Raw genomic sequence first — 27,050 nt, forward strand, 5'->3', positions numbered from 1 at the left:
TAGGAGGAGTGACAGAGGGATAGGAGTGTGGGGAAGATGCAGGGAGAGGAACCATGGAAGCCTGGTGGAAAGATTCCCAGAGCAGATGGATGGGTGGCGGGAAGGAGCAAGGACAGGTGGAAAGTCACGAGGTGAAGGAAGGATGAAAGCGACAGCCAAGGTATGGAAACAACCCCGATGCCCCACCATAGGTGGGCATCTGTATACAGTGGAATATTACACAGCCATTAGAAAGGAGAAAAGAATGTCATTTGCAAGGGGAATGGATGGAACTAGAACAAATCACGTTAAGTGAGATCAGCCAACCTCAGAGAGACAAATGGCCTGCGTCCTCTCTGATACACAGATGTTAGATGTAAACACACTGGGCTATGACAAAATTACACAGGATTTTAGCTACTCACACACACAGCAAGACTAAAAGAGGATAGTTTCAGGAGACAATCACAAAGGTGCAATACCCAAGCGCCTCTTTATTAGTATATTAAAAAAAAATACACATACTGAGATGCACCCCAAAGGTATTGAAACAGAGGACTTTTGTCTTAATTTTTTTTTGCTGACTATATTCTTTTTTTGTTTGCTTGGGGTTTTTTGTTTGTTTGTTTTTTGTCGGTCATGGGGCTTGAACTCTGGGCCTGGGTGCTGTCCTCAGCTCTTCAGCTCAAGGCTAGCACTCTACCACTTGAGCCACGGCGCCACTTCTGGTTTTCTGGTGGTTTACTGTCAATAAGAGTCTCATGGACTTTCCTGCCAGGGCTGGCTTTGAACCGTCATCCTCAGATCTCAACCTCCTGAGTAGCTAGGATGACAGGCATGAGCCACCAGTGCCTGGCATAACAATAAATTTAAACAACAAAAGAAAGGCAGGGTGGAGGCTCCAGGCAGGTGGATGGCAGAGCGAGGCCATCCACGGTGGTGCTAGCCCGGCCCTCATCTCCCAATGCCCCCAGGTAGTTTTCTGGTCCCCTATGTGATCATGCTCCTCCTGGAGGGAATGCCGCTCATGTACCTGGAGCTAGCCATCGGACAGCATATGCGTCAGGGAAGCATCGGAGCCTGGAGGACCATCAGCCCCTACCTCGGTGGTGTTGGTACGTGGGGTCCTCCTCATCCACACAGGCCCTGTGGGGGGTCCCCTAAGCAAGCACAGGATTGGAGGTTAGGAATCTACCATCTTGCACACAAGAGTCCCTACTGGCCCTGGGTGGACAGACGGATGTGGAACAAGGCTGAGAAGGACTGGGACACTTGAGCCACAGCACCACTTCTGACCTTTTCTGTGGATGTGGGACTGAGGAATCGAACCCAGGGTTTCAGGTGGTCCAACTCTCCTGATAACTACCACTAAGACCACCTGCTCTCCATTCAGGGTACAGACACCTGCTTAGCAGTCAGGACACCCCAGTTCTCTGGTGGTTCATTGGAGATAAGAGTTTCACTGACTTCCTGCCAGGGCTGGCTTTGAACCATGATCCTCAGATCTCAGCCTCCTGAGTAGCTAGGATGACCGGCGTGAGCCATTGGTGCCAGGCATAGCCTTGGTCTCAATGCAGGGTTTGGCTTCGTTGATTCAACTTCTGGAGGGAACAACTACGGCATCACGTGTGTCACTGGTGTTTGTAGTGACCAAGTCCTGCTCACAGGAGGTTCAAATTCTAGTTTAGTAGCTGAGTGATCATAAGCAAACTCAGTACTCCTTCCTTCTCCCCTCTGAAATAGGCACTACTGATACTACTGTATGGTCCCAAAGCACAAGAAGTACTAAGCATAGTACCTGGCCCTTAGATCTCAAAAAATAGGAAGGAAGCCAGGACTGTTGTGTGGTCTTTTGTTAAATTATGCTGTTGTGATGGCTGGTGATAAAGCTATGGACAGAGAGCTTGAAGAAAACATCTTCTCCAGACATCACCTTGTCTGACATCTTTGTGATTTTTTTTTTGTCTTTGTCGGTTCTGGGGCTTGAAGTCAGGACGTGGGCGCTATCCCTGAGCTCTTCAGCTCAAGGCTAGCGCTCTATCACTTTGAGCCACAGTGCCACTTCCAATTTTCTCATGATTCGTTAGAAATAATCTCATGGACTTTCCCACCCAGGCTGTTATGTGAACCTTGAGCCTCAGATCTCAACCTCCTGAGTAAGTACGATTACCAAGGAGAACTTTGAGACCCTGAACAGACCTTGTTTTAAACAAAACATCATTTGCTTAGAGCTCAGATTGGACACACACACACACACACACACACACACACACACACGCACGCACGCACGCACGCACGCACGCACGCACGCACGCGCGCTTTATGAAGAAGTCACAGCTACACAGTCATTGTGAGTACTCACCGAGCTGGATGAGAGGTTTTCTGACCTTGGGCAGTCCCCACAGGGAGTGTGTATGAATGGGACAGGGCCACCTACACCTGGTCCTCAGCTCGGTCCTGTATGTTTTCATAGGCATCGCGAGCATGGTGGTCACTTTCTTCGTCTCCATGTATTACAACGTCATCAATGCCTGGGGATTCTGGTACCTCTTCCACTCCTTCCAGGTAAGCTGATTACCTGGCCAGACAGAGCAGGAGCAAGAAAGGGAGAAGATGTAAGGTTTCCCACCTTCTCATGAATTATAGGGCTTGAACTCAGGATGCTGTCCTTGAGATGTTTGCCCAAGGCTACTTCTCTACTACTATGAGCCACAGCACCACTACCAGTTTTCTAGTAGTTCATTGGAGATAAGAATCTACAGCCATGGTGGGTGTGGTGACTCATGCCTGTAATCCTAGCTACTCAGGAGGCTGAAATCTGAAGTTCAAGGTTCAAAGCCAACCCAAGGTAGCAAAGTCCCTGTGAGCCTCTTATCTCCCATGAACCACTCAAAAACCGGAAGTGGTGCTGTCATTCAAGCGGTATGGCTCTAGCCTTGAGCACAAAAAGGCTCAGGGTCAGCACCCAGGCCCTGAGTTCAAGCCCTACAACCACCACCAACAACAACAAACAAGGTTTCAGAGAACTCCGTTCTATCTAGCTAAAGCCGAATAGGCTCTTAGTGACTCCACTCTATAAAATCAAGGAATCCAAGTGTCTCACTGATGGGTAATTTGAGCTCAGAGAAAATCACCAGTACCCACTTCTCTGGCTCAAAGGTTTCAGGGTGCCGAACCCAAACCTAACATCCAGGGGAGAAAAGACCGTCCTCATCTGCTGGGACACCTGGACGCCGTGTTGGTTTGGGGACCCAAAAAGACAGGTGAAGTAGAGATGTACAACATCCTCTGTAACTGGTTAACCAAGAAAATTTGGCTTTCTCTGATTGGCTAGCCAATCTGAGGACTCCGGGAGTCCTGATCACTCTCTAGCCGATGCTGTAGAACTTGTGGTTTGAGGTCCTAGGCTGGCTGTTGCAGATCGAGAGGGTTAGAGGCATGCTGTCATAGCTCGTCTGGCCATTGTGTATGGGATATGCAGTCTCTTAGATCCACAGCAGAGCTCAGGAGTCTACAGAAAACACCTGCAGGGTGGTAAAAAAAAAAAAAAAAAAAAAAAAGTGATTAGAGCCAAGTAAACGTTTTTAAAGGTCCAAAGTCCAGGAGCAGATAGGCCCCGCTGATTTGGGATTTGGCAGTGGTAGAATTGCATGCAGGAGCAAACGGTCATACCTCCAGGAGGAGAAGAAAGAGATGGGGGTCACCAATCTCTGAAAGCATACCCCTCTAAGCCCCCACCTCTTACAGATCTCCAGCACCTTCCAACCCCACTACCTTGGGAACCTTTTTACCTTTGAACCTTTGGGAACAACCAAAAAACCAAAACCCCAACATCTGAATCACACCCAGCTTCTTTCTCCTTTCCCCCCCTCTCTCTTGATGCCGGCTTGATCGCAAAGGACCCCCTGCCGTGGTCCGTGTGCCCGCTGAATGGAAACCGCACAGGCTACGAGGAGGAGTGTGAGAAGGCCTCATCCACGCAGTATTTCTGGTACAGGAAAACCCTCAACATCTCGCCGTCCATCCAGGAGAACGGGGCCATGCAGTGGGAGCCCGCACTGTGCCTCATCCTGGCCTGGCTGATGGTGTATCTGTGCATCCTGCGGGGCACTGAATCTACTGGCAAGGTGGGTTGGGAGCGTGGTCTGGGCAGGTGGGGAAACCCATGCCTCTGCCCTCAGCCTCAAGCAATGAATGCCAAGGGTTGCAGACTGCTAGAGTACAGGGCGTGGTGCACCTGGTGCAATTCATGTACTAGGTACCAGCCAAGATGGTGGGCATGCTGGGGATCAGTTACAACCTTGAAGCTCCAAGGGAGGATTCTCTCATCTACCTAAGTAGATGAACATCTCTGTACCTTCTAGCCTAAAGGCAGAATCTCAAGCAATAAGACCAGGAGGATCTCTTCTTTGAAACTTTTTATTTATTATTTTGCTGAAGTTGCTTAGGAAATTGACTAGAAGCTTCACTATTCTGTGGACTGCCTTTTTCTTTCCTCTTCCTTTTTTTTCTTCCTTCCTTCATTCCTTCCTTCCTTCCTTCCTTCCTTCTTCCCTCCCTCCCTCCCTTCCTTGCTTCTTTCACTTTTTCTTTCTTTCTTTCTTTTTCTTTCTTTTGCCAGTCCTGGGGCTTGAACTCAAGAGCCTGAATACTGTACTTGAGCTTCTTTGCTCAAGGCTAATGCTCTACCACTTGAGTCACAGCACCACTTCCAGTTTTTTCTGTGTACATGGTTCTGAGGAATCAAACCAGGGCTTCATGCATGCTAGGCAAACACTCTACCATTAAGCCACATTCCCAGCCTGGATTGCCTTTTTCTATGGTTTCTGTTTTTTTTCTGTTCTTTTCTTTTTTTTTATTGTCAGTTGTGGGGTTTGAACTCAGGGCCTGATCACCATCTCTGAGTTTTTCTGTTTTGCTCTACCACTTTGAGTCACAGTTCTACTTCCGGTTTTCTGGTGGTTCATTGGAGATAAGAGTCTCATGGCCTTTCCTGCCCAGGCTGGGTTTGAACCGTGATCCTCCAGATCTCAGCCTTCTGAGTAGCTAGGATGACAGGCATGAGCCACCAGCGCCCGGCTTTCCTTTCTTATTTCCTTTCCACACTTAACTTCTTTGGCACCTTGAAAGTATCAATGCTCATTTTTGCGAGTATCTTGAATCCTATCTGGAACACAGCTGGATTAAAGGGTGGCAGGGAGCAGAGCCTTTGATACCCGATTACAATTTCTCCACTGAAGGAAGAGATTTTCTGGGGATGTAATAAGAGATGTTGGCAATCACGTCCCACCACCTGGATCCCAACTGCCATCTTGGTGGTCAGGTCCAAGCAGATGTGAATGTCTCCTTCCCTGTCAGCATCCTGAATACACCAGATGTGGGTGTTTCCAGGGACAGGGGTCTCCCTGGTCACGCCCACCTCTCCAGAGGCTGACTCCGCCCTCTGGTACCCGCAGGTCTTCTATTTCACCGCATCACTGCCCTCCTGCGTGCTCCTCATCTACCTAGTCAGGGGCCTTATGCTCCACGGAGCCATCAACGGCCTGCTGTATCTGTTCACTCCCAAGGTAATGGGGCTTGGAGGAGGGGCAGAAGGGGGACCTAAGGTGACCTCTCTCACCATCGTCCAGGATGGCTAGAGGGAGGGGAAGATGGAGGCCAGTGTGAGCCTCGAGGCTGATTGAGGATTGTGGCAAGGGTGTCTGAATGACTTCCTAGGACAGGCAGTCCCTGGCCCTGTGCATTCTGGGTAGGAAGTCTTCCCTCAGGCCCCACCTGCTGCCTTCATGACTCCAATCATCTCTTTGGGCTGTTCCTACGAGTCCCAGGTCCTTTCCCTGCGGGTTCTCAATGCCCTCTCTTCTCCAGATACCCCACAGCCAGTACTTACCGGAAGGAGGCCCCAGTTGCCTTAGAGGTAAGGCAAATCAAGTGCTGTAGAATCTACCCACAAAATGCATGCCTGAGCCCTTTCATTGCAAATGTCCATCAGGCCAGGGAATCTGGGCTACTTCAACTGCCTCTCTGTAGATCAGAAGCCTGTAGGCCTGGATGGAGCCTCTGAAGCTCCACGATTCTTTCTGTTTTGTTCAGTTGTAGAGCTTGAACTCTGGGCCTGGGCACTGTCCCTCGGCTCTTCAGCTCAAGGCGTGTGCTCTACCACTTGAGCCACAGCGCCACTTCCGTTTTTCTGAGTGCTTATTGGAGAGTCTCACAGACTTTCCTGCCCAGGATGGCTTTGAACTGGGATCCTCAGATCTCAGCCTCCTGAGTAGCTAGGATGACAGGCGTGAGCCTGTCATCATGGAGCTAACTCCATGATTTTTGATTACTTGGCCTACAATTGCATGCTAGCATCACAAAGATTGCCAAACTTCATCAGCTAGGGCCAGGAGAACACGGGCTCTTGCTCTAGGCTGTCCTGATGGCCTGTATACCAGAGACAAGGTTTCCTAGCCCGCCTTTGAGCCTCCTCTTCCTCAAGCCATGAGAGTGTGGGATTGAGACCAGAACTGATTGATCCTACCCTTGCTGACCTTCCAGATTGAGCAACTGGTGAACCCCAAGGCCTGGATCAACGCAGCCACACAAGTCTTCTTCTCTCTGGGCCTGGGGTTTGGTAGCCTCATTGCCTTTGCGAGCTACAACGACCCCACCAACAACTGCCAGAAACACGCCATCATCGTGTCCCTCATCAACGGCTCCACCTCCATCTTCGCCAGCATTGTGACCTTCGCCATCTACGGCTTCAAGGCCACCTTCAACTATGAGGACTGCCTAAGCAAGTGAGTCTGGCTGTCTCTTGGAACCCTGAGCCTCAGATTTCCTCATTCAATGGGGCAGGCAGGAATGGGGTCAGCCCAGCACCTGAGCTACTGAGGTCTTAGGGACAGTTGCTCTTTGTGGTCAGTCAAGGTCAAGCCAATGGTCTGCTCCACAGGGTGATTCTACTGCTGACCAATTCTTTTGACCTTGAAGATGGCTCTCTGACAGCCAGCAACCTAGAGCAAGTGAAGAACTACCTTGCCTCCACTTACCCAAGCAAATACAGCCAAGTGTTCCCACACATGAAGAACTGCAGCTTAGAATCGGAGCTGGACACGGTAAAGTTCTGGGAAGGTCAGAGATTGCCCCCCTTCTTCACCCATGTTACAAGTGAACCCCGGAAAACAGCTTCTCTCTGAATTTTCTCCCTGCAAATCAGAAGAGAGTCAATCACTTTCTTCCAAAAGGGTTGCTCAGGAATTCTATTCCTTAGAAGGCTCTATTGGGTTTTCTGGGTCCTTCCTTTTTCCTTCTCTCTTTTCAAGTCTTAACAATCTAGAGAAATACACAGTAGAATCAGGCCCTCATAAACCTTTTGTTATTTGGCATTCAGATATTTTTTCTTTTTATGTTAAAGAGAAAAATGTTAGCCTGGTGCCCGTGGCTCACACCTGTCATCCTAGTGACTCAGGAGGCTGAGATCTGAAGATCGAGATTTGAAGTCAGCCCAGGAAGGAGAGTCTGATAGACTCTTATCTTCACATTAAATCCCAGAAAACCAGAAGTGGTGCTATGGTCCAAGTGGTAGAGCACTGGTCTCCAGTAAAAAGGCTCAGGGACAATGCCCAAGTCCTGAGCTCAAGCCCCATGACTGACCAAAAACAAAAGAAAAGAGAAAAAGAAAAAAAAATGTTTCAAGGACATAGGGTTGTTATTGGTCCCAAGATTAACCTTCACCTTAGAGAAAAGAACCTATGGTTTTAAAAATGCATATCCATATACACATCCTTTTCAAAATATGACATCTGTGAGACTTTTTTTTTTTGTCAGTTGTGGAACTTGAACTGTGGGCCTGGGCGCTGTCTCTGAGCTCTTCGGCTCAAGGCGAGCGCTCTACCACTTGAGCCACAGCACCACTTCCAGTTTTCTGGTGGTTTATTGGAGATAAGAGTCTCACAGACTTTCTTGCCCTGGCTGGCTTTGAACCACGATCCTCAGATCTCAGCCTCCTGAGTAGCTAGGATGACAGGCGTGAGCCACCAGTGCCTGGCCAGCCTGGGATTTCTAAGTAGTCATCATGGGCTTAGTTTCCACAACTCAGTTATCTCTGAAACAGGGCCATCAGCAACAGGTGTGTGGCTACCAAGGGAACCATGCCAGACCATGTCTCCACCGCACTGGCCCACTCTTTAGCCCCCAGCACGGAGAGTCTCAGTTCCCATTTCTAATCAGTCCCACTGAGGCAGGGCAGGTAGAAGACCCAGGCTGAGAATGAGGCTTCGCACTTGGATGCATAACAGGTCTCTTCCTCACCACAAGCAGGCCGTCCAGGGCACAGGCCTGGCCTTCATTGTCTATACAGAGGCCATTAAAAACATGGACATGTCCCAGCTGTGGTCCGTGCTCTTCTTCTTCATGCTGTTGATGCTGGGCATAGGGAGCATGCTGGGAAACGCAACAGCCATCATCACCCCCCTGACGGACAGCCAGGTCATTTCCAGACATCTGCCCAAGGAGGTCATCTCAGGTGAGTGGGAAAGCCAGCAGAGGATGAATGAGCTGGGGAGGGGTGGCATGGGCGGGGGCAGGTGAGGGAAAGACAAGCTTCCTCTCAAGATGGCTGCAGAGGGCAGATGGAACTTCATCCCAGTCCTAACAGTCCATTCATTGCTTGTGATCTGGGACCATGGCTATGGGGTCCAGCCTGTGTATTTCTTTCTCAGCATCCTAGAAAAGGGAAGTGGGCACCAGATCTTACATGGTATCCAACTTCCCAAACCTGATATTTAATCATCTGTAGGCTAGGCAAGATTCTTAGTTCAATTGGAGTGTAATGATTCTAAGTGTAATGGTTGGGCTGGGAAGGTGGCTCAGTGGTAGAGTTCTTGCTTCGCATGCATGAGGCCCTGGGTTCGATTCCTCTAGCACCATATACACAGAAAAGGCCAGAAGTGGCGCTGTGGCTCAAGTGGTAGAGCACTAGCCTTGAGCTGAAGAGCTGAGGGACAGCGCCCAGGCCCAGAGTTCAAGCCCCACGACTGACAAAGAATAATAATTCAGCAGTGAATCAATCCAGCCCTGGGCTTTTATTTTTGGGAAGCTCCGTATTATAGCCAAAATTTCATTACTTATTACAGGCCTGTATAGATTATTTGTATTTTCTTGGTTCAATATAGGTAGGTCATATGAATCTGGTAATTTGCTTGTTTCCTCTAAATTTTCCAGTTTCTCTCTCTATAGATAGATAGATAGATAGATAGATAGATAGATAGATAGATAGATAGATAGATAGATAGATAGATTCTAAAAGTATTCCCTATGATGATGAATATATATATATATATATATATATATATATATGTATGAAAATGGAATAATAAGACTGGCTGGGGACGATAGAAGTAACAGAGAGAAGGTGATAGAGGAGGTTGATCAGAATACATTGTACACGTGTGGAGATGGCATAGTGAACACTCCATTGCACAACTAATGCATGCTAATAAAGAACGTACAAATAACAAAATGCTGAAAAAATATTCTGATGACCCTCTGAATTTAGCTGGCATTTGTTATACCATTTTCTTACCTCTGATTTTTTTTAGGTCTTTTTTTGCTGGTTAGTGTCACTAAGAATATCAATCTTTTCAAAGCATCTATTTATTCATTTTAGTTGGTTGTAGGTCTTGAACTTAGAGCCTGAGTGCTGTCCCTCAGCTCTTCAGCTCAAGGTGAGCACTCTACACTTGAGCCACAGCACTTCTGGCTGAGTGCTTCCTTGGAGATGAGTCTCATGGCCTTTCCTGTCCAGGTTGGCTTTGAACTGTGATCCTTAGATCTCAGCCTCCTGCATAGCTGGATGACAGATGTGAGCTACTGGCGTCAGTTTATTTGTATAGTTTCCTACCATCTACTAATTGTGAGGATGGATTGTTTTAGAAGTATGTCAGGAACAGGTTGATGTACATCAGTAAGTTATTTACTCATTACTTTTTTAAAATGAAGTCACTGATGGGTATAATGTTTCTTCTTAGCATTGTCTTTTGCTGTCTCCTAAAGGTTGCGGTAAGTTGTATTTTCATTTTCATTTGAATCTAGGAATTTTTTTTAAATTTCAAACCATATTTCTCTAAAGACTTATTGACCATCCAAAAGGGAATTCTTTGATCTCCATGTATTTTGATAGTCTGATAATATCAAATATAGGACTCATTTCCATTTTCTTTGCAATTTAATTCACTTTAATATTTTATTTAATGTAGAGTACTTGAGTTTTGGAGGAATTACACAGCCTTTTTTTTCCCCATAATTCGTGTGCTTCTGCTTTTGGATTTGTGCATCTACCTAGGCCGTGTCTCGAGACTCTCTAGGCCATGAATGTTCTTTGATTTCAAACTCCTAGAGTGTTTCAGCCTCAAACAATAGGATCTCTCAAGATGGCATCCTGCCATAACTTTCAAAAATGAACAACAGAATATCCTTTTTAAAAACTGCTTTATTGGCAGCAATTGCATTACAGAAATGCCACTACTTCCCAGCATATATGCAATGACTGTCTCTCTCCTCATACTAGGTTGAAGACTTGGAGAAGGTATGGACTTTTCTGGAGGTAGAACTGCTAATTGGTAGCCTGGACCATTTGGCTCACCTTGCTAATCCGATTCCCCTCTGAGACCCAGGGAGCTGCTGGCTGAGCTTGCAATGATTTGATGCCTTTGTGTTGCTTCTGTTTCTGCTTTACTGCTATCAGACCAACATTTTTGTGATTCCGACGATCTTCCTTTCTGTCTTCAAATATTCTATAGATATTGTATATATATATATATATATCTTTTTGCTACCTGATTCTTACTTCTTATTTTTATTTTTGTCGGTCATAGGGATTGAACTCTGGACCAGGACGCTGGCCCTCAGCTCTTCAGCTCAAGGCTAGCACTCTACCACTTGAGCCACAGCGTCACTTGTGGTTTTCTGGTTTTATTTATTTATTTTTTGTCAGTAGTGGGCCTGAACTCTTGGGCATTGTCCCTCAGCTCTTCAGCTCAAGGTGAGCACTCTACCACTTTAGACACAGCACCTCTTCAGGCTTTTTCTGCTTATGTGGTGCTAGGAATCAAACCCAGGGCCACATGCATGCAAGGCAAGCGCTCTACCACTGAGCCACCTTCCCAGCCCCTTCTGAGTGGTTTTATTGGAGATAAAAGTCTCACGGACTTTCCTGCCCAGGCTGGCTTTGAACCACGATCCTCAGATCTCAGCTAGGATGACAAGTGTGAGCCACTAGCAGCAGCTTGGAAATGTAGGTACACACTTAAGAACACAGAAGTAGAAGCCGGGCGCTGGTGGCTCACGCCTGTAATCCTAGCTACTCAGGAGGCTGAGATCTGAGGATCGCGGTTCAAAGCCAGCCCGGGCAAGAAAGACCATGAGACTCCTATCTCCAATAAACCACCAGAAAACCGGAAGTGGCGCTGTAATTCAAGTGGTAGAGCGCTCGCCTTGAGCTGAAGAGCTGAGGGACAGCGCCCAGGCCCAGAGTTCAAGTCCCACGACCGACAAAAAAAAAAAAAAAAAAGAACACAGAAGTGAATTTTACATTTGCATCCAGCTAAATCAGTACCATGGATGACAACAAATTCATCTACCACGTGAGGTTCTTCACACTGACATTCGGCTGTAAGCACCCAAAGAGATCACACTTTTTCTAACTTCTGTTTTTTTTGTTTTGTTTTGCTTGTGTCTAACAGTACTGTACTTGAAGGAACACTTCATGCCTATTGAGTTACCCTCTATCTTTTCTGCTCTATCCTAAAGGATCTATCATTGGCATTGTCCAACATGCACACTGAGTTTGTTGTCTTCCTTCACAATCTGTGAGCTCCTTCATTGTCTTATCACAGTAAATAGGACAAGGAACCTTCATCCTATGGCCCCCACTCCACATTCGAGTCCTTCCCCAGTCCACATTCAGTCCTTCCTCCGAGCTCTGGGGCTTAGGTGCCCGGATGCACACGGTGATATTTCTGCAAAAGCAATTCTCTTGAAGGAGCCTGATGTCCCTGCTCAATACATGGGAATGAGCCAGTAGGCCAAGATCTCCTGAGGAGCCTGTGGTTCTTGTTGTCTTGGAAATGGACAACGAGCTTTGGGGGAGCTGAGCGGGTGATCTTGTGCCCCAGGTCTGGTGTGCTTCATCAACTGTGCCGTCGGCCTGGTGTTCACCATGGAGGCAGGGAGCTACTGGTTTGACATGTTCAATGACTACTCGGCCACGCTGTCTGTGCTGCTCATCGCCCTGGTGGAGACCATCGCCGTGTGCTACGTGTACGGGTTGAGGAGGTGAGGAGGCCCTGGCTCCTGGCAGCAGCACAGGAAAAACAGCCATAGGGACACACTCGTATGGAAATCGCCAATCCTCAAGCAGCATTCTGTGACTTTAAAGTTTAGTATTATTTGTTAAAGGTCCTTCTTTGTCCTCAGATCTCAGCTAATCAACTCCTGTGCCTCAGTCTGCCTTCCATGAACAGCTCTTTTCTCTATCTCCTGTATTTTCCCTTTGCCCCATGGGATGCTACCTGCGGACAAGCAAGCACATGTAACTCCAGGCACTAGATGCCCTACATGATCCCTTGCTCTGATGTGGGAAGAGAGCAGCTGACATTCTAGTGGACAAGCAGTCCCTTGGATTCGTTTCCCAATGCTCCCAGCGGGAGTGAGACCCTATACATTGCTAAGGTATCTCCAATGATCAACTCACCGTTCATAAGCTGGAGCCCAGTAGGTGTCTTTCCTTTAAGACTCTCAGAGCCTGAAGGGGTTGTAACTGGAAGCATTTCCAAACCCTACTTGGGTTTCAGATTCTGTCCTCTACCTTGCCTTCCATAGTGAACATTTCACAAGCTCTGGTGGTAGGGACCAACTTTCCTAATTACTCAGCTCTGGCAACTTTCAGGGACATGGGATAAACTAGGAAAACACCTCACAGGAAGAGAAGTTGGTCCCTTAAGAAATGCAGTCCAGGGCTGGGAAGGTGGCTCAGTGGTAGAGTGCTTGCCTAGCATGCATGAAGCCCTGGGTTCCATTTCTCAGTACCACATAACAGAGAAAGCTGGAAGTGGCGCTGTGGCTCAAGAGGTAGAGTGTTAGCCTTGATAGAAGTTCATGGACAGTGCCCAAGCCCTGAGCTCAAGCCCCAGGACTGGCAAAAAGAAAGGAAGGAAGGGAAGGAGGGAGGGAGGGAAGGAGGGAGGGAGGGAGGGAGGGAGGGAGGACGGGAGGGAGGGAGGGAGGAAGGAAGGAAGGAAGGAAGGAAGGAAGGAAGGAAGGAAGGAAGGAAGGAAGGAAGGAAGGAAGGAAGGAAAATGCAGCTCAAGTCCGGGTGCTAGGGTCTCCACCTGTAATCTTAGCTACTCAAGCTGAAGTCTGAGGATCGTGGTTTGAAGCCAGACCTGGCAGGAAAGTCCATGAGACTCTTATCTCCAATAAACTATACAGAAAAAGCCAGAAGTGGCACTGTATCTCAAGTGGTGGAGTGCTAACCTTGAGTGAAAGAAGCTCAGGGACAGTGCCCAGGCCCTGAGTTCTCAAGACCCAGGACAGGGAGGGAGGAAGGGAGGGAAGGAAGGCAAGGGAGGGAAGGAAGGAAGGAAGGAAGGAAGGAAGGAAGGAAGGAAGGAAGGAAGGAAGGAAGGAAGGAAGGAAGGAAGGAAGGAAGGAAGGAAGGAAGGAAGGAAGGAAGGAAGGAAGGAAGGAAGGAAGGAAGGAAGGAAGGAAGGAAGGAAGGAAGGAAGGAAGGAAGGAAGGAAGGAAGGAAGGAAGGAAGGAAGGAAGGAAGGAGTCCAGCAAAAGAAGACTGTCCCTTGAGAGGGACTTCCAGAACAAAGGGAGAAGGTTGAGGAGAGGAGATGGACCCTGGGCTCCTGGATGTCAGGGGAGAGGGTCACTGTTCTATCAAGAGGTTATGCTGGAACAGATGGGAGACACAGAAGCCCTGGAAATGGTGCAAGCAGCTTGATCCCAGCGACTGCTCACCAGAGGGCCCTAGGGCTTCGTCAGGGGAAAGCGCCACTGAGCACCCACAAGTAACCATGTGAAGCATCTCTTAGGCAGCCAGCCCTTCCCAACTTTCTAGGAGTAAGGGATGCTGTAGAGAACAAGATGGCCCCCAACTGACCAAGGTGTTCCTATTGCATGCAGGAGCCTATCAGCTTACTCAGTGAGCATTAGGAAGGAGGAGGTAGTTCCCAGCACAGCAACACAGCACCACAGACAGGAAGGTGGCAGACTCTCCTCCCAAGGCTGCTTATTCTACCCCAAGAGCAGCTGTAAAGTCCCTGATGTGAGAGTAGAGGGCCAGTCCCAGCTCTGGGTTTGCTCACCACTACCTGGGTGCCCTCCATGAGACTCATGGCAGTCCTGGCCAGTCTCTCCTCCTCCATACTCTACCCCAATCCCAAGCGGGGTTCAGAGTGGGGATGAGGGAGGGAGGGCGGAGTTCACGTAACATCAGTAGTTCCTGTAATACAATTGCCCCAGGAAGCTGGCCCCCTCTCCCCATCCGGAAGCATGACGAATCCAGACTTTCTCTCTACATGGTTCCAAGTAGATTTGAAAGGGACCTGCAGGCCGCCACGGGCTTCGCGCTCAACTGGTACTGGAAGGCCATGTGGGCCTGCGTGACCCCGCTGCTCATCGTCGGCCTCTTTCTCTTTTACCTGAGTGACTACATCCTCACGGGGACCCTGCAGTACCAAGCTTGGGATGCCACGCAGGTACCTGAAGCTGCCCCGCTGAGCCTCCCAGGGGGGGGGGGGGGGGGGAGTATTAGAGTGATTTCCCAGCATGCCTGCTGGCAACCACAGGGCTGTGGGAGGGATGGGAGAGGATGGAGCTGCAGTGATTGAGGGCCAGCTCCATAGATTCCCCCTAGTGGGAGGTGAGGCCTAGGCAGCCATGACAGGGGCACAGGTGGGAAGGTTCCTTCTCCTGCTTGATCTCTCCTTTTAGGGGCAGCTGGTGAGCAAGGATTATCCCCCGCACGCACTGGCTATCATCGGGCTGCTGGTGGCCTCCTCCGCTATGTGTATCCCGCTGGGGGCCCTAGGGACTTTGGTCATGCACCGATTCAAGAGGGGAGACCAGAGTCAGGGATCACTCACCCTCACACAGCTACTGCCCAGAAGTGGGTGATCCTTGGCTGTTTTTCTTCAGAAGGAACTCAGAAGCCTGCCAGCTTCCTGTGTCTGTAAAGAAACATGAGTTAATCTATTTTTGGAGCTGGTAAAAAGTTACCTATGGTCAACGTGATGCTTCAGTCTGTCCGTCCTCTGGCCTCATAATTTACATTCGTGTTGCCACAATTCACAATGATATTCACCATCCGCAATTACAGTGTCTTCCTCTCATGTCGGTAATACAATGTGTTGTACATATCCACTATGACATAAGTTCTCTCTGGTTCTTGCAAACTTCCCAAAGAGTTGGACCTTTCTAAATATTCTCCTTGGGCCAACAATAAAACCAGTCTCAAAAAAGAAATCTGCTCCATAGGAAATGTACTTATTTCCTAACTCATGTAAACTGTAATCCCTCTGTACAGTATCTTTTCAAGAAAAAAGAAAGAAATCTGTGCTGCTTGCTAGTGCTACACACAAGCAGTCATGCTAGCGTCGGTCTGCTCACCCTCCTTAGGCCAGAGAGAAAAGGGACACTGTGTCCTTGTACACGTCACAGTAACCAGGGCAACCATGGACTGGAAACTTTCTATTTATACTGCAAACATAACCACTGGTTGATTTTGCTTAAAGATACCAGGTAGGAAAATGTGGTTGGTATTAGTTATCAATGTAAATAAAACCCTAATTGAGTATCCCTAGAGTTGGGATTTTTCCGTATTTCCTAGCTCCATCTGGTCCTTTGGATAAAACAAAATTTGGGGGAAAAAAAAATCAATCCTTAGATTCATCTACAAAGGAAGAGTTAGGAACAAACCACCTAACCTACTCATCCACACTCGGCTGGTATATTCACTTTACATCATGGTACCTTAAATGGTCTTCCCAGTGAAACTACCATGGAGTCAGCTCTCTGGCAAAGAAAACTAGAAAAGAGGAACAGAAGGATGAAACTTGGACCATAAGGAAAACTTCAAACCTACAGGTCTAACTGGGCCTCTAAGGTCTAGGTGGGCCTCTGTAGTGTGAATTGTATTTGTGTGTACACAGGCATGACAGATTCATATTTTTTTGTTATTGGTGGTGGTCATGGAGCTTGAACTCAGGGCCTGGGCACTGTCCCTGAGCTCTTTCATTCAAGGCTCACACTCTACCATTTGAGCCACAGCTCCACTTCCAGTTTTCTGGTGGTTAACTGGATATAAGAGGTTCACAGACTTTCCCGCCTGGGCTGGCTTTGAACCACGATCTTCAGCTCTTGGCCTCCTGAGTAGCTAGGATGACAGGTGTGAGCCACCAGTGCCCAGATAACAGGTTATTATCATTCAAGTTATGCTGGGTTAAGAAAAATCTAAGAAGTTTGATATTTCCAAATGTGGTACACACATGCAACTTAGTAGAAATATAAACAACCTACCCAATTTAGAATCTAATTTCCTATCCTCTTGTACATTTCGGGCCCATTATTCTGCTCCATATATACTCCATGGAGACACACTATCCTACTGAGCCAGAGGGCAGACACTGTCTTTACAGCAGTACTAAATGTGAGCACGATCCGCAGAAACAACCAAAATGTCCATAACCGTGCACTAGGTAAACAATTGTGGCACAGTCATGAATAAATCCCAGTGAACCCACATACTGTAAAATCCATCCCATGTAAACAGCAGCTAAAAGTTCAGCTATAACCATCAACATGATGAGTCTTAGAAATAAAATACTAAGCATATGCTGAGTGCTGATGGCTCACACATTTAATCCTACCTACTCTGGAGGCTGAGATCTGAGGATCATGGTTTAAATGGTTTAAAGCCAGCATGGGCAGGAAAGTCTATGAGATTCTTGCCTTCCATTAACCAGCAAAATCTGGAAGTGGAGCTCAAGCGGTAGAGTACTAGCACTGAGCACAAAAGCTTTGGGACTGTACCCAGGCCTGTGGTTCAAATGCCAGGACAGGCATAATAAACAAAATCTGGGGCTGGGAATATGACTTAGTGGTAGAGTGCTTGCCTAGCATGCATGAAATCCTGGGTTCGATTCCTCAGTACTACATAAACAGAAAAGGCTGGACATGGCTCAAATGGTCGAGTGCTAGCCTTGAGCAAAAAGAAGTTCAAGGGAAGCGCCCAGGCCCTGAGTTCAAGCCCCAGGACTGACAAAAACAAAAAACAACAACAAAAAAAAAAAACAAAGCTTAAGCTGTAGAAAAAATATATATATACACATATATATAATTTTATTTTGTTTTATAAACTTCAAAGGTAAGTAAAATTACTTCAAAGGTAAGTGAAACTACTTCAAAACCAAGTAAAACCAAACACATTTATCTGGAGATACGTATAAAACTAGGAGGAAATTTAAGAAAAGTCAAAAGGAAAAAGAAAGCAAGTTGAGTGCCAATCTCTGAGAAAATACCCGGCAGTGCCCTTCCAGCTGTCTTTCCTCTCCAGCTCTTGGAGCTAATCTGCGACACAGCGTTACGTAACCAGCCTAAGTCCCACCTCCACCCCCAGCTCTGTACCTCTCCTTGGTATTTTCTCCTTACTGACCTTGGTGGGTTGACTTCTGAGATGACCTCCAAACATCTCCACCTTCTGCTCTTCCTGACTTCTCGGGATCTCTTCCTCTGATCCAGAAACCGCTTCTAGTGCACAGAATATGGTCAAAGTGGTGGGAGGGTACCTCCAAGGTTTTTAAGTTATGACTGTGCCTTGCATGTGGCTTCTGCTGGTATTGATGAGTCAGGCTGCTGTGTTGGACCTGGCAAGAAATTGAGAGTGGCTTCTAGCTAAGTGCTAATAAGGAATTGGGGGTCCAACTTTTAGCAACAACCAGAGTGATCTTCAAAGTGGATCTGACACCAGATGAACATGGAGACCAACCCTGAAGCGGGGACAGACCTAAGCCATAAATTGTGACAATAGACTCCTGATGGGCCGGAACTGTGACATAGTAAATACAAACAAATCTGGCCTGTTCCAAACCACTAGGTTTCAGGATACTTTGTTATTGTGACAGGTAACAAGACACGGAGGCTCTTCAGAGCTAGCATATCATTTCTTGCAACCCCTATGGTCCCCGAGTTAAAAGCACAATGAACTCATGGATATACTTCAAGAAAAGACCACTTTTGCAGGAATTATTTTACCTCCATTTTTTTTAAATTAAGGAAATGAGCATGCTTAAGCTGGGAAATTCATCTGAAGATATAATCTTTAAAACATGCTTATATATGTATATATGCACACACATACACACATACAGGCTTATCATTATAAAGATATAATGCTAGGTGCTGGTGGCTCACGCCTGTCATCCCAGCTGTCATCCTGAGTAGGAGGCTGAGATCTGAGGATCGCAGTTCAAAGCCAGCCCAGGCAGGAAAGGCTGTGAGACTCTTATCTCCAAGGAACCACTCAGAAAACCATAAGTGGCGCAGTGGCTCAAGTGATAGAGCACTCACCTTGAGCTGAAGAGCTGAGGGACAGTGCCTAGGACCAGAGTTTAAGCCCCATGATTGACCAAAAAAAAAAAAAAAGACCTTATAATTTCGAGGTGGGGGTCCCTTCATATGGATATTATACTCAAGTACTTCCCTGGTTTTAGCTATAAGTAAAAAGTAGCAATAAAGACAGACAACACTGAAGTGATCCTAACTAGAAAGCAAGATTTCAGAAGCTACTAATTTTCTTATTTAAATTGTCTAATTTTTCTACGATAACCATACATTGCTTTAAAATGGAGGAGAAAAATCACCTTCCAAAATAAAAGTACAGGGACGACATGTTAGAAAAGAATACAACATTTTATTTTCATTTATGGACATACAGTACATGAATGGAGAAGGAAAATCACCGCAGGATCCTGAAATATCGATAGCTTAAGACCTAACACACCAAGATTACTAGTACATTCCCTGCAAAGCAGCCACGCCAGCAATTCAGATTTGGTCTTTGTTGGAGTTAATGTGAAGTTCTTACTATCAAAATGTCCAATAGCATTTGCATGATACATTACAGTAGATATAAGCTATGTTTCAATATTCCATCTTTGGAACAAATTAGGCTTATTTACATGTTACAAATAGGTGGCTCTATTGACTTACCCTATTGTGAATTTTCATGACTGATTTTAAGCTACATGAGGGTTTCCCCAGCTATTACTTTGTTTAGGATTTCTTAAAAGCAGCCACTCCTATGAATGTTTATAAAAGATAAGGTTGAAGAAAGGTAACATTATAATAAAGGCGCTTTAGAAAATATTGAAGAACAACATAGGTCATTGCCAGTGGGGGGGGGGGAGGGGGAAGCTGTACATACTTTGCAGCAAAACACTAAGATACTGTAGCAGTGTTTAACTGAATTGTCTTGAAACAGTGGTAATTATACTAACTTACTGTTCTATCATCTAAACCTCATAATTACAATTTGAATATACAGTCTGACAATGACAACGATGCAGGTTTGTTTTTGCACGTACATTCAAGTTGAAGTTGGTCCTTGATCTGGAGAACGTTAACTACCTACAAGAGCCAAGGATCAGACACACTCACTGACAGCCAACCAAAAGCCTGACAGAGTAAGACAGAAACAGTACCATGCATGGAAAAGTGGCAGCCGCCCCAAGTACGATACCAAATTTAGCACGAGACCCTCCTGGAGGCCCCACAGGGCTTGACGAGTAAACCACAGAGAAACTCAAGTGTTTAGAAGCAGGCGACCTGCCAACCAAGGGCAGTTTCCATAATGGGGTGGTCCTTCCAAAGAGGCGGCTTTGGACCTTTGGCATAAGAGATAAAAGACTTTACATTCTTTGATTTTTGTCTACAGCTTTTATAAAAGATAAAGTATATGTGAACTCTTCCGTCTCACTTTGACTGTTAGAGCTCTGCAGCGGCTCGAGCTGACCGAGGTCATGGAAATCACAAAAAAATCCAGGCCCTGCTTTGCCTCATTCCTCCCATGAAGTCGCAGACCTCTTCAAACCTACTTGATGCCTGTAAGAAACTTACGTTTTATCAATACAGTAGAATTAGCTTATTACTAAGTTTTTTAAGGGAAGTCTGAAGCTGGAGGGAGGGCTGTGTGTGTGACTGCATCTATGATGACAATAATGAAACAGAGCTAGAAAAATAATTTTACTGTTTTAAATAATGAAAGAGGCTAAATATTTTTTTAAAATATATTACTTATCTGTTAACAGCTGATTAGCTTGACAATGAATACAGTCCCTCCATTCCATGAGCTGAATGCCGATTGTATTTCCATTCTAGTAGAGCTTCAAATTATAAATATAACCCTCTCAATAGTAAAGAGATTATGAAGGCAGAAACATCAGATCAATTCCAAGTCATCACCCAGCAAGGAGCACATGAGGTGCTTTGGGGGGAGCAAAAGAAAAAAGGCTTTCGAATGACCTTGGGCTCATGTGGAAAGCGAGTCAGTAAAGACTCCAGTTCTGCATCATGGAATCTTCCAATCCAAGCCGCTTTCCACAAATACAAATTCAATCTATCTTTTCTTTCTGGACCAATCTGGGAGCATCCACAAAATCTTTGCCATTATAGAGAATAATGAAAAATGTTCCAATGCTCGCTACTCCCCAGAAGAGCACATAGGCCAGTGTTTCTGTCCAAGTGTCACCTGTTGATATTAAAAACAAAGAGTGCATAAATAAAAGGAATCTGTCAAAACTAGATACACTTGTGAGCTGTGTACCACATCTGTACAATATGGACATTTGTTAGCATTATCTACAGGTGGAAAAAACAGCAAATTCTTTCTCTTTTTTTTTTTTGCCAGTCCTGGGGCTTGAACTCTGGACCTAGGTGCTGTCCCTAGGCTCCTTTTGCTCAAGGCTAGCTTTCTATCACTTCAAGCCACAGCCCCTGTGCCTCTTCCAGTGTTTTCTGTGATTAACTGGAGATAAAAGTCTCACAGGGACTTTTCTGCCCCGGCTGGCTTTGAACCAAAATCCTCAGACCACAGCCCCCTGCGTAGCTAGGATTATACCACTAGCGCCTGACACAAATGCTCAATTAAGCTTTAAACCAACAGTTCTCAGACTGCGATTAGTACCGGAACTTCCTGCACATAGGCAGGTGACCAAGACTGCAGTCTGAGGGCAGCCTAGACAGAGGGAGACCCAGTTTCAAAGCAGAAATAAAAACAAAAACAAAAAATAATTCTGGGGACATGGTTTAAGTGGTGGAGTCTTGCCTAGTGTGCATAAGGCCTTAGGTTCAATCTTCACTATAATATGCACCTTCCCCCCCAAAAAAATTATATATATATATATATATGTGTGTGTGTGTGTGTGTGTGTATATGTAAATCAGTTTTTGGTGCTAGGTGCTGGTGCTCACGCCTGTCATCCTGGCTACTCAGAAGGCTGAGATCTGAGGATTGAAGTCCAAAAACAGACCAGGGCAGGAAAGCCCATGAAACTCTTATCTCCAATGAACCACCAAAAGGGTGGAAGTAGAGCTGTGACTCAAGTGGCAGAGTGATAGCTTTGAGCAAAAATAACTCAGGGAACCATGTCCAGGCCCTGAGCTCAAGCCCCAATACCAGCATGCGCACACACACAAAAGAAAATGAAAAAACAAAAAACCCTGGTTCTGAAGGTATGTCGTAGTATTAAAGTGCACACACAAAAGTCCTGGGATCAATCCCTAGCACCAAAAACATGAATACAACAAACCCAATTATGAAACCACTCCATCTATATTTCTTTCTTAAAATATCAAAAGAAAACTAATCTCATCTGCTCTACTCTCATCAAACTTAATAAGTGAACATCAAGTGTTGAGTGGACTCAAAAAATCCAAGATGTATAAGAACGCTCAACATTCTAGGAAATAAATGTTAAGAATCTGAAATAGGAGCAGACTTACCAGCCATAAGCAGACAGATAATGCACATCGAAAAGGCAACAACCATGATAATAGGCAACTGCAAGAGATAATGAAGAGACATGCCACAGGGTGAGAATGGGAAGTCAGAAGCTACAAAATCAATCCTGCATATTGTTTTGTTTTCCCACATAACTTTGCTTATTTAAAAAAAAAAAATGAATGAAATCCAAGCACCGGTGGCTCACACCTGTAATCCTAGCTACTCGGGAGGCTGAGATCTGAGGATCACAGTTCAAAGCCAGCCTGAGCAGGAAACTCGGTAAGACTCTTCTGTCCAATAAACTACTCAAAAAAGCCGAAGCGGCACTGTGGCTCAAGTGGTAGAGTGCTCACCTGGAACAAAAGAAGCTTGGGGACAGCGCTCAGGCCCAGTCCAGGCCCAGAGTTCAAGCCCCAGAACCGGCAACAACAAAAAAAAAAAAAAAGAAAGAGAATAAAACTCCTTGGGCAAGCTAATACACACAAAATTGTTCTAACAAACAAGTTTGCTTAGAGGTCCAATCATGACTAGTTACATTAGGCGAGATGAGGAAACATGGCTCAACTACAAATCAAGGTGTACAGAGGTCAAGGCAGGTGCCCAAAGGAGAATCTAGGACAGCAGGCATCTTTTCCATTTCAGGGCACTTCTGCCCACTGGCATGACACCCTACAGAGGCTGTTGCAAAGTCTGACAAACAGTGGTCTCAAATAAGGGGAGGCTTGTCACCAGTGGTTCACACCTACAGTCTTAGCTACTCAGGAAGCTGAGCTCTGAGGATCACCAGTACAAGGCCAGCCCGGCCAAGAAAATCTGTGACATTTTTATCTCCAATTAACCATACCAAAAAGCCTGAAGTGGAGTTGTAGCTCAAATGGTAGGGTGCTAGCCCTGAGTGAAAAAGTTCACAGACAGGACCCTGCATTCAAACCCTAGACTCATCACCAAAAAAAAAATTAAGAAGAGTCCTCAAAAGACACTTTGCCTTCTGTTGCAAACTTGTCTCCAGTAAATCCGTCATCACAAGAGTATGGGAGCATTCCGGAAATACGGGATTCTCCACACTCCCTGCTCATGTTCTCATACAAAAAGAATATGCAAGAGTGTCATGTCATCAGGCAAGGAAACAAATGCTAAGTGTTATTTTACTCTGTGTCCTGATCTTCTCACTGGGGAGAGCTAAGTATTTACGCTGCACTTAAGAGAGGTCAGGGGAGTTGTCATGTCTATATCTTCAGGAACAATGTTGTTATACTTGAAAAACATAAAGAATTCTTACAGCCAGGAATTTCCAGTCCCTTGGAACACTTAAAGGACTATGAGATTCTAATTCATCCACTGAATAGTTCCCAAGAAATAAGTCTATAGAGTCCTAGAACAGAAAAAAGGAAATTAGTAACTCCCCCAAACTTGATGTAATTATTGAGAAATGATACAATCATTTAACAAACAAACAAAAAAAGCACCAAACACAAACTTACTTGTCTAAATCCATCAGAAAAATTGTTCTTGTAATATCGTATTAGTGAGTTCCAGCCATCCATTATAAGTCCCAGCTGAGTTCTCTTTCCAGTTCTGGTTAAAAGAGATTCAGTTTTACATTATAGACTTGCATGCTACATTTCCACACTGTTAAGGCCAACAAAATGTACGTAAATAAATGAGAGTGATGTTCCCAAAGTCATTCGGCAGGTCTAAGAAATATGTGGTCATCCCACAGTATCCATGGTAGAGGCTCTGCAGAGGCTCCCTCCCTTAGACATAATGACGCAGTATTTCCATATACCCCTTTCAATATCCTTTGTATACTTCAAATCATCCCTAGACTATTTGTAATAACTAACACAACTGCAAAAAATGTTAGGTAAATAGTCATTACCCTGTATCGTTTAGGAAATGATGGCAATAAAAAAGTATGCCTAGCCAGGCGGCTGATACCTGTCATCCTAGCTTCTTGGGAGGCTGAGATCTGAGGATTGCGATTCAAAACTCTCTTAAGCTATGCACCAAACCTGAAGAATCAGGTTGGTGATTCAAGTACACAGTAAGGCTTCAGAAACACTACAGAGGGGCTGGGAATGTGGCTTAGTGGCAGAATGCTTGCCTAGCATGCATGAGGCCATGGGTTGGATTCCTTGGTACCACATAAAAACAAACAAAGAAAAAAAAAAAATGAATGAGGGTATGGGAATGTGGCTCAGTGGTAGAGTGCTTGCCTTGCACGCATGAGGCCCTGGGTTCGATTCCTCAATACCACATAAGCAGAAAAAGCCAGAAGTGAGGCTGTGACTCAAGTGGTAGAGTGCTAGCCTTGAGCTGAGAGCGCAGGGACAGAGCCCAGGCCCAGAGTTCAAGCCCCATGACTGACAAGAAAAAAAAAAAGAATATAATTAATTTTTTTAAAAAAGGAAAGAATCACTGCTGAGCCCTCAAACCTGCTGCGTCAGAACACCCTAAGAAGGCTACGAACCCCTGAGCATCCTCTCCCAGCAATCCTGACAGACTAGGCCCCTGGTGAGGCTGTGCCACTGTTTCCTGCAGGTTGCTTATAGCACTATAAAAAGTACAGGGCGGGCCTGGGTTCTATCCCCGATACCAAAACAGACAAGACAAACAACAACAACAACAAAAGCAGAGGGATTCTAAGCCATGGAGGTGCTTGCCTGGTAAAGTCAGTCTTCAAGGCACCAGTTCCTGCATATTGTTTGGCACAGGCATTTGCATTGTCAGCCCAAGCTGTAAACAAAAAAAAATTGAAAAAATGGTTGATGATGACTACAATGACCACATTCAAACTAGCAATTTACTTCAAATTTTGAGCAACTCTGCCTCTGTTAAACAAAGTACCTACCGTTTTTGTAAATCTTCTCAAATTCATCTTGTTCTTCAATCTTTTGTCCCACATGTAAAACTCCTAGTCTCTGGAATAAGAACCACATCCGTATTTATGTGTAACAGGTGTTGGCAGATACAGTTCAGGAAGAGAAGCAGGCAGTCCCCAAATCCTATTATATGCTTCCTTGGCTACTGACTAGTACTATGAACAGATAATATTCTCTACAGTGCTATTTAAAAGCCCCAAAATGACATCTTAAATGGCATAAACTATCATTCAATAAAAGTGATGATTATAAAAAAATAAATAAATAAATAAAAGTGATGATTACACAGAGCCATTAAAAAACTATGATTACATAAATGCTAAAGAAAAATAGCAAAACTAAACTGCATAAGTGTACTGACTGTGGTTATAGAAAATGATTAAGACAGAGTCAGATTAAGGTGGAGCAACATTAATATTTTTGGTCAAAGGTAAAAGGTCCTTTCATTTTTTTGCAACATCCTTTCTCAATTTAAAAAGAAAAAGAAATCATAGCTGGGCACCAGTGGCTCATAGTTCAAAGCCAGCCCAGGCAAAAAAGTCCATGAGACTCTTCTCCAATGAACCATCAAACTGGAAGTGGAACTGTGGAGCTCAAAGTGGAGAATACTAGCTTTAAGCAAAAGAGCTTAGGGTCATTGCTCAGTCCCAGAGTTCAAGCCCCACAAAGACAAGAAGAAGAAGAAGGAGAAGAAGAAGAGGAAGAGAAAGAAGAAGAAGAGGAGGAGGAGGAGGAGGAAGACGATGATGACAACGACAGAGAAAGAAGAAAGAAAAAAGGAGGAGGAAGAATTCATAGTGTGGCATCGGTGGTTCACGCCTGTAATCCTAGCTACTCAGGAGGCTGAGATCTAAGCAATGCAGTTCAAACCAACCCTGGGCAGGGAAGACCTGTGAGACTCATTTCTAAATACCCAAAAAGCTCCAAGTGGAACTGTGGCTTAAGTGGTAGAGCACTAGCAAAAAAAGAGAAGGGGCAGCTCCAGGCCCTGAGTTCAAGCCCCAAAGGCAGCAAAAAATAATAATAATTCATACCTGAAGCTGGGCCTGAAGTGAACGTCGAGCTAACAAACTCTGGATCACATTCGTTCTATCTAAACAATCCATGCAATTGCTGCGGAAGACACCTTCCTGGTTTGTCACCACTTTGCCAGTAGAGTCTACTAGAAAATAACTAAAACATATTTGTATAAACACTCTCATACCAAAGTAGGTCACACCTACAAGTGACTCACTTCTTGATATATAGGCCCCATTTCAATGATGCTGTCATCCTAGTTACTCAGGAGGCTGAGATCTAAGAATCGTCAATCAAAGCCAGCCAGGGAGACTCTTGTTTCTAATTAACCACCAAAACACTGGAAGAGGCTCTGTTGCTCAAAGTGGTAGAGCACTAGCCTTGAGCAAAAGAGCTCAGGGACAGCAACCAGGCCCTGAGTTCAAGCCCCATGACTGACAAAAAAAAAAAGTTACAAATTAAAAGGCCAAATGGGAATGCATGGCCAGACATAGTTCAATAGGGGTCAGAGTGTGAGTGGCTGGTGTAAAAGGGCTACAAATCCAAATGGCTATATCATGAAGAGGTCATCACATCTCACAGAGGTGAAAAGTAGAGTTGGGAATATTGTAAAGGTTGCTATGGGCATCGATCTTGTTTCCCAGGGCAAGAGTAGTTTCCTTAGCATAACTATCCCAACTATATTCTTATGTTTTATGGACCCTGTGTAACCCATATCAGAACCCCTGCTTGCTTGGTAAAAATGAACTTTCTTGGCTTTGAGATTAACCGAATCAGAATCTCTGAAGCAAGTTTCAGGTGTTCTGCATTAAAAACATTTTTTCTTCTTTTCAGGTGAGTAACATATCAATAAGACAAAGTGTAAAAAGAAGAACAGCATTATTTGAAAAATCATTTTCCCGGGGCTGGGAAGGTGGCTCAGTGGTAGAGTGCATGTCTTGCATGCATGAGGTCCTGAGTTCAATTCCTCAGCACCACGTAAGCAGAAAAAGCTGGAAGTGGCACTGTGGCTCAAGTGGTAGGTAGCTAGCACTGAGCTGAAGAGCTGAGGGACAGTGCCCAAGCCCAAAGTTCAGGCCCCACAACTGACCAAAAAAAAAAAAAAAGGAAAAATCATTT

The 27,050-nt window shown here is 45.5% G+C and overlaps 2 protein-coding genes and 1 long non-coding RNA gene across 6 annotated transcripts in view; 1 reads left to right on the top strand and 2 right to left on the bottom strand.

The window, feature by feature from the left end:
• The window catches only part of LOC138824026 (uncharacterized), a 10,884-nt gene extending 7,356 nt beyond the window's left edge, over window positions 1-3,528 (bottom strand). The window contains exons 1-2 of the long non-coding RNA XR_011370979.1: window positions 2,342-3,528; window positions 1,013-1,139 (exon numbers count right to left, since the gene is read on the bottom strand). This is a non-coding gene — a long non-coding RNA (uncharacterized lncRNA). The remainder of the gene's footprint in view (window positions 1-1,012; window positions 1,140-2,341) is intronic.
• Window positions 1-15,365, top strand: part of LOC138824025 (sodium- and chloride-dependent transporter XTRP3A-like) — a 16,532-nt gene extending 1,167 nt beyond the window's left edge. For 2 of the 4 annotated variants that reach the window (XM_070017619.1, XM_070017618.1), the window contains 10 exons: window positions 954-1,094; window positions 2,453-2,544; window positions 3,879-4,106; window positions 5,436-5,546; window positions 6,523-6,764; window positions 6,920-7,082; window positions 8,284-8,491; window positions 12,141-12,300; window positions 14,567-14,732; window positions 14,968-15,365. In XM_070017619.1, the coding sequence (XP_069873720.1) occupies window positions 954-1,094; window positions 2,453-2,544; window positions 3,879-4,106; window positions 5,436-5,546; window positions 6,523-6,764; window positions 6,920-7,082; window positions 8,284-8,491; window positions 12,141-12,300; window positions 14,567-14,732; window positions 14,968-15,150 (1,694 nt within the window). In that variant the 3' untranslated portion in view covers window positions 15,151-15,365. Of the gene's footprint in view, window positions 1-953; window positions 1,095-2,452; window positions 2,545-3,878; window positions 4,107-5,435; window positions 5,547-6,522; window positions 6,765-6,919; window positions 7,083-8,283; window positions 8,492-12,140; window positions 12,301-12,441; window positions 13,182-14,566; window positions 14,733-14,967 lie in introns of those variants that run through there. The other 2 variants (XM_070017620.1, XM_070017621.1) reach the window with 2 other exon arrangements.
• Window positions 15,366-18,923: 3,558 nt separating this feature from the next.
• Window positions 18,924-27,050, bottom strand: part of Sacm1l (SAC1 like phosphatidylinositide phosphatase) — a 33,740-nt gene continuing 25,613 nt past the window's right edge. Inside the window, exons 14-20 of the mRNA XM_070017622.1 lie at window positions 25,949-26,087; window positions 24,884-24,953; window positions 24,696-24,768; window positions 23,514-23,607; window positions 23,312-23,404; window positions 22,032-22,089; window positions 18,924-20,779 (exon numbers count right to left, since the gene is read on the bottom strand). Of these exons, the coding sequence (XP_069873723.1) occupies window positions 20,643-20,779; window positions 22,032-22,089; window positions 23,312-23,404; window positions 23,514-23,607; window positions 24,696-24,768; window positions 24,884-24,953; window positions 25,949-26,087 (664 nt within the window). The 3' untranslated portion in view covers window positions 18,924-20,642. The remainder of the gene's footprint in view (window positions 20,780-22,031; window positions 22,090-23,311; window positions 23,405-23,513; window positions 23,608-24,695; window positions 24,769-24,883; window positions 24,954-25,948; window positions 26,088-27,050) is intronic.

Source organism: Dipodomys merriami, unplaced genomic scaffold, assembly GCF_024711535.1.
Source record: "Dipodomys merriami isolate MVZ:Mamm:240054 unplaced genomic scaffold, mDipMer1.0.p SCAF_125, whole genome shotgun sequence".
Classification (NCBI taxonomy): domain Eukaryota; kingdom Metazoa; phylum Chordata; class Mammalia; order Rodentia; family Heteromyidae; genus Dipodomys; species Dipodomys merriami.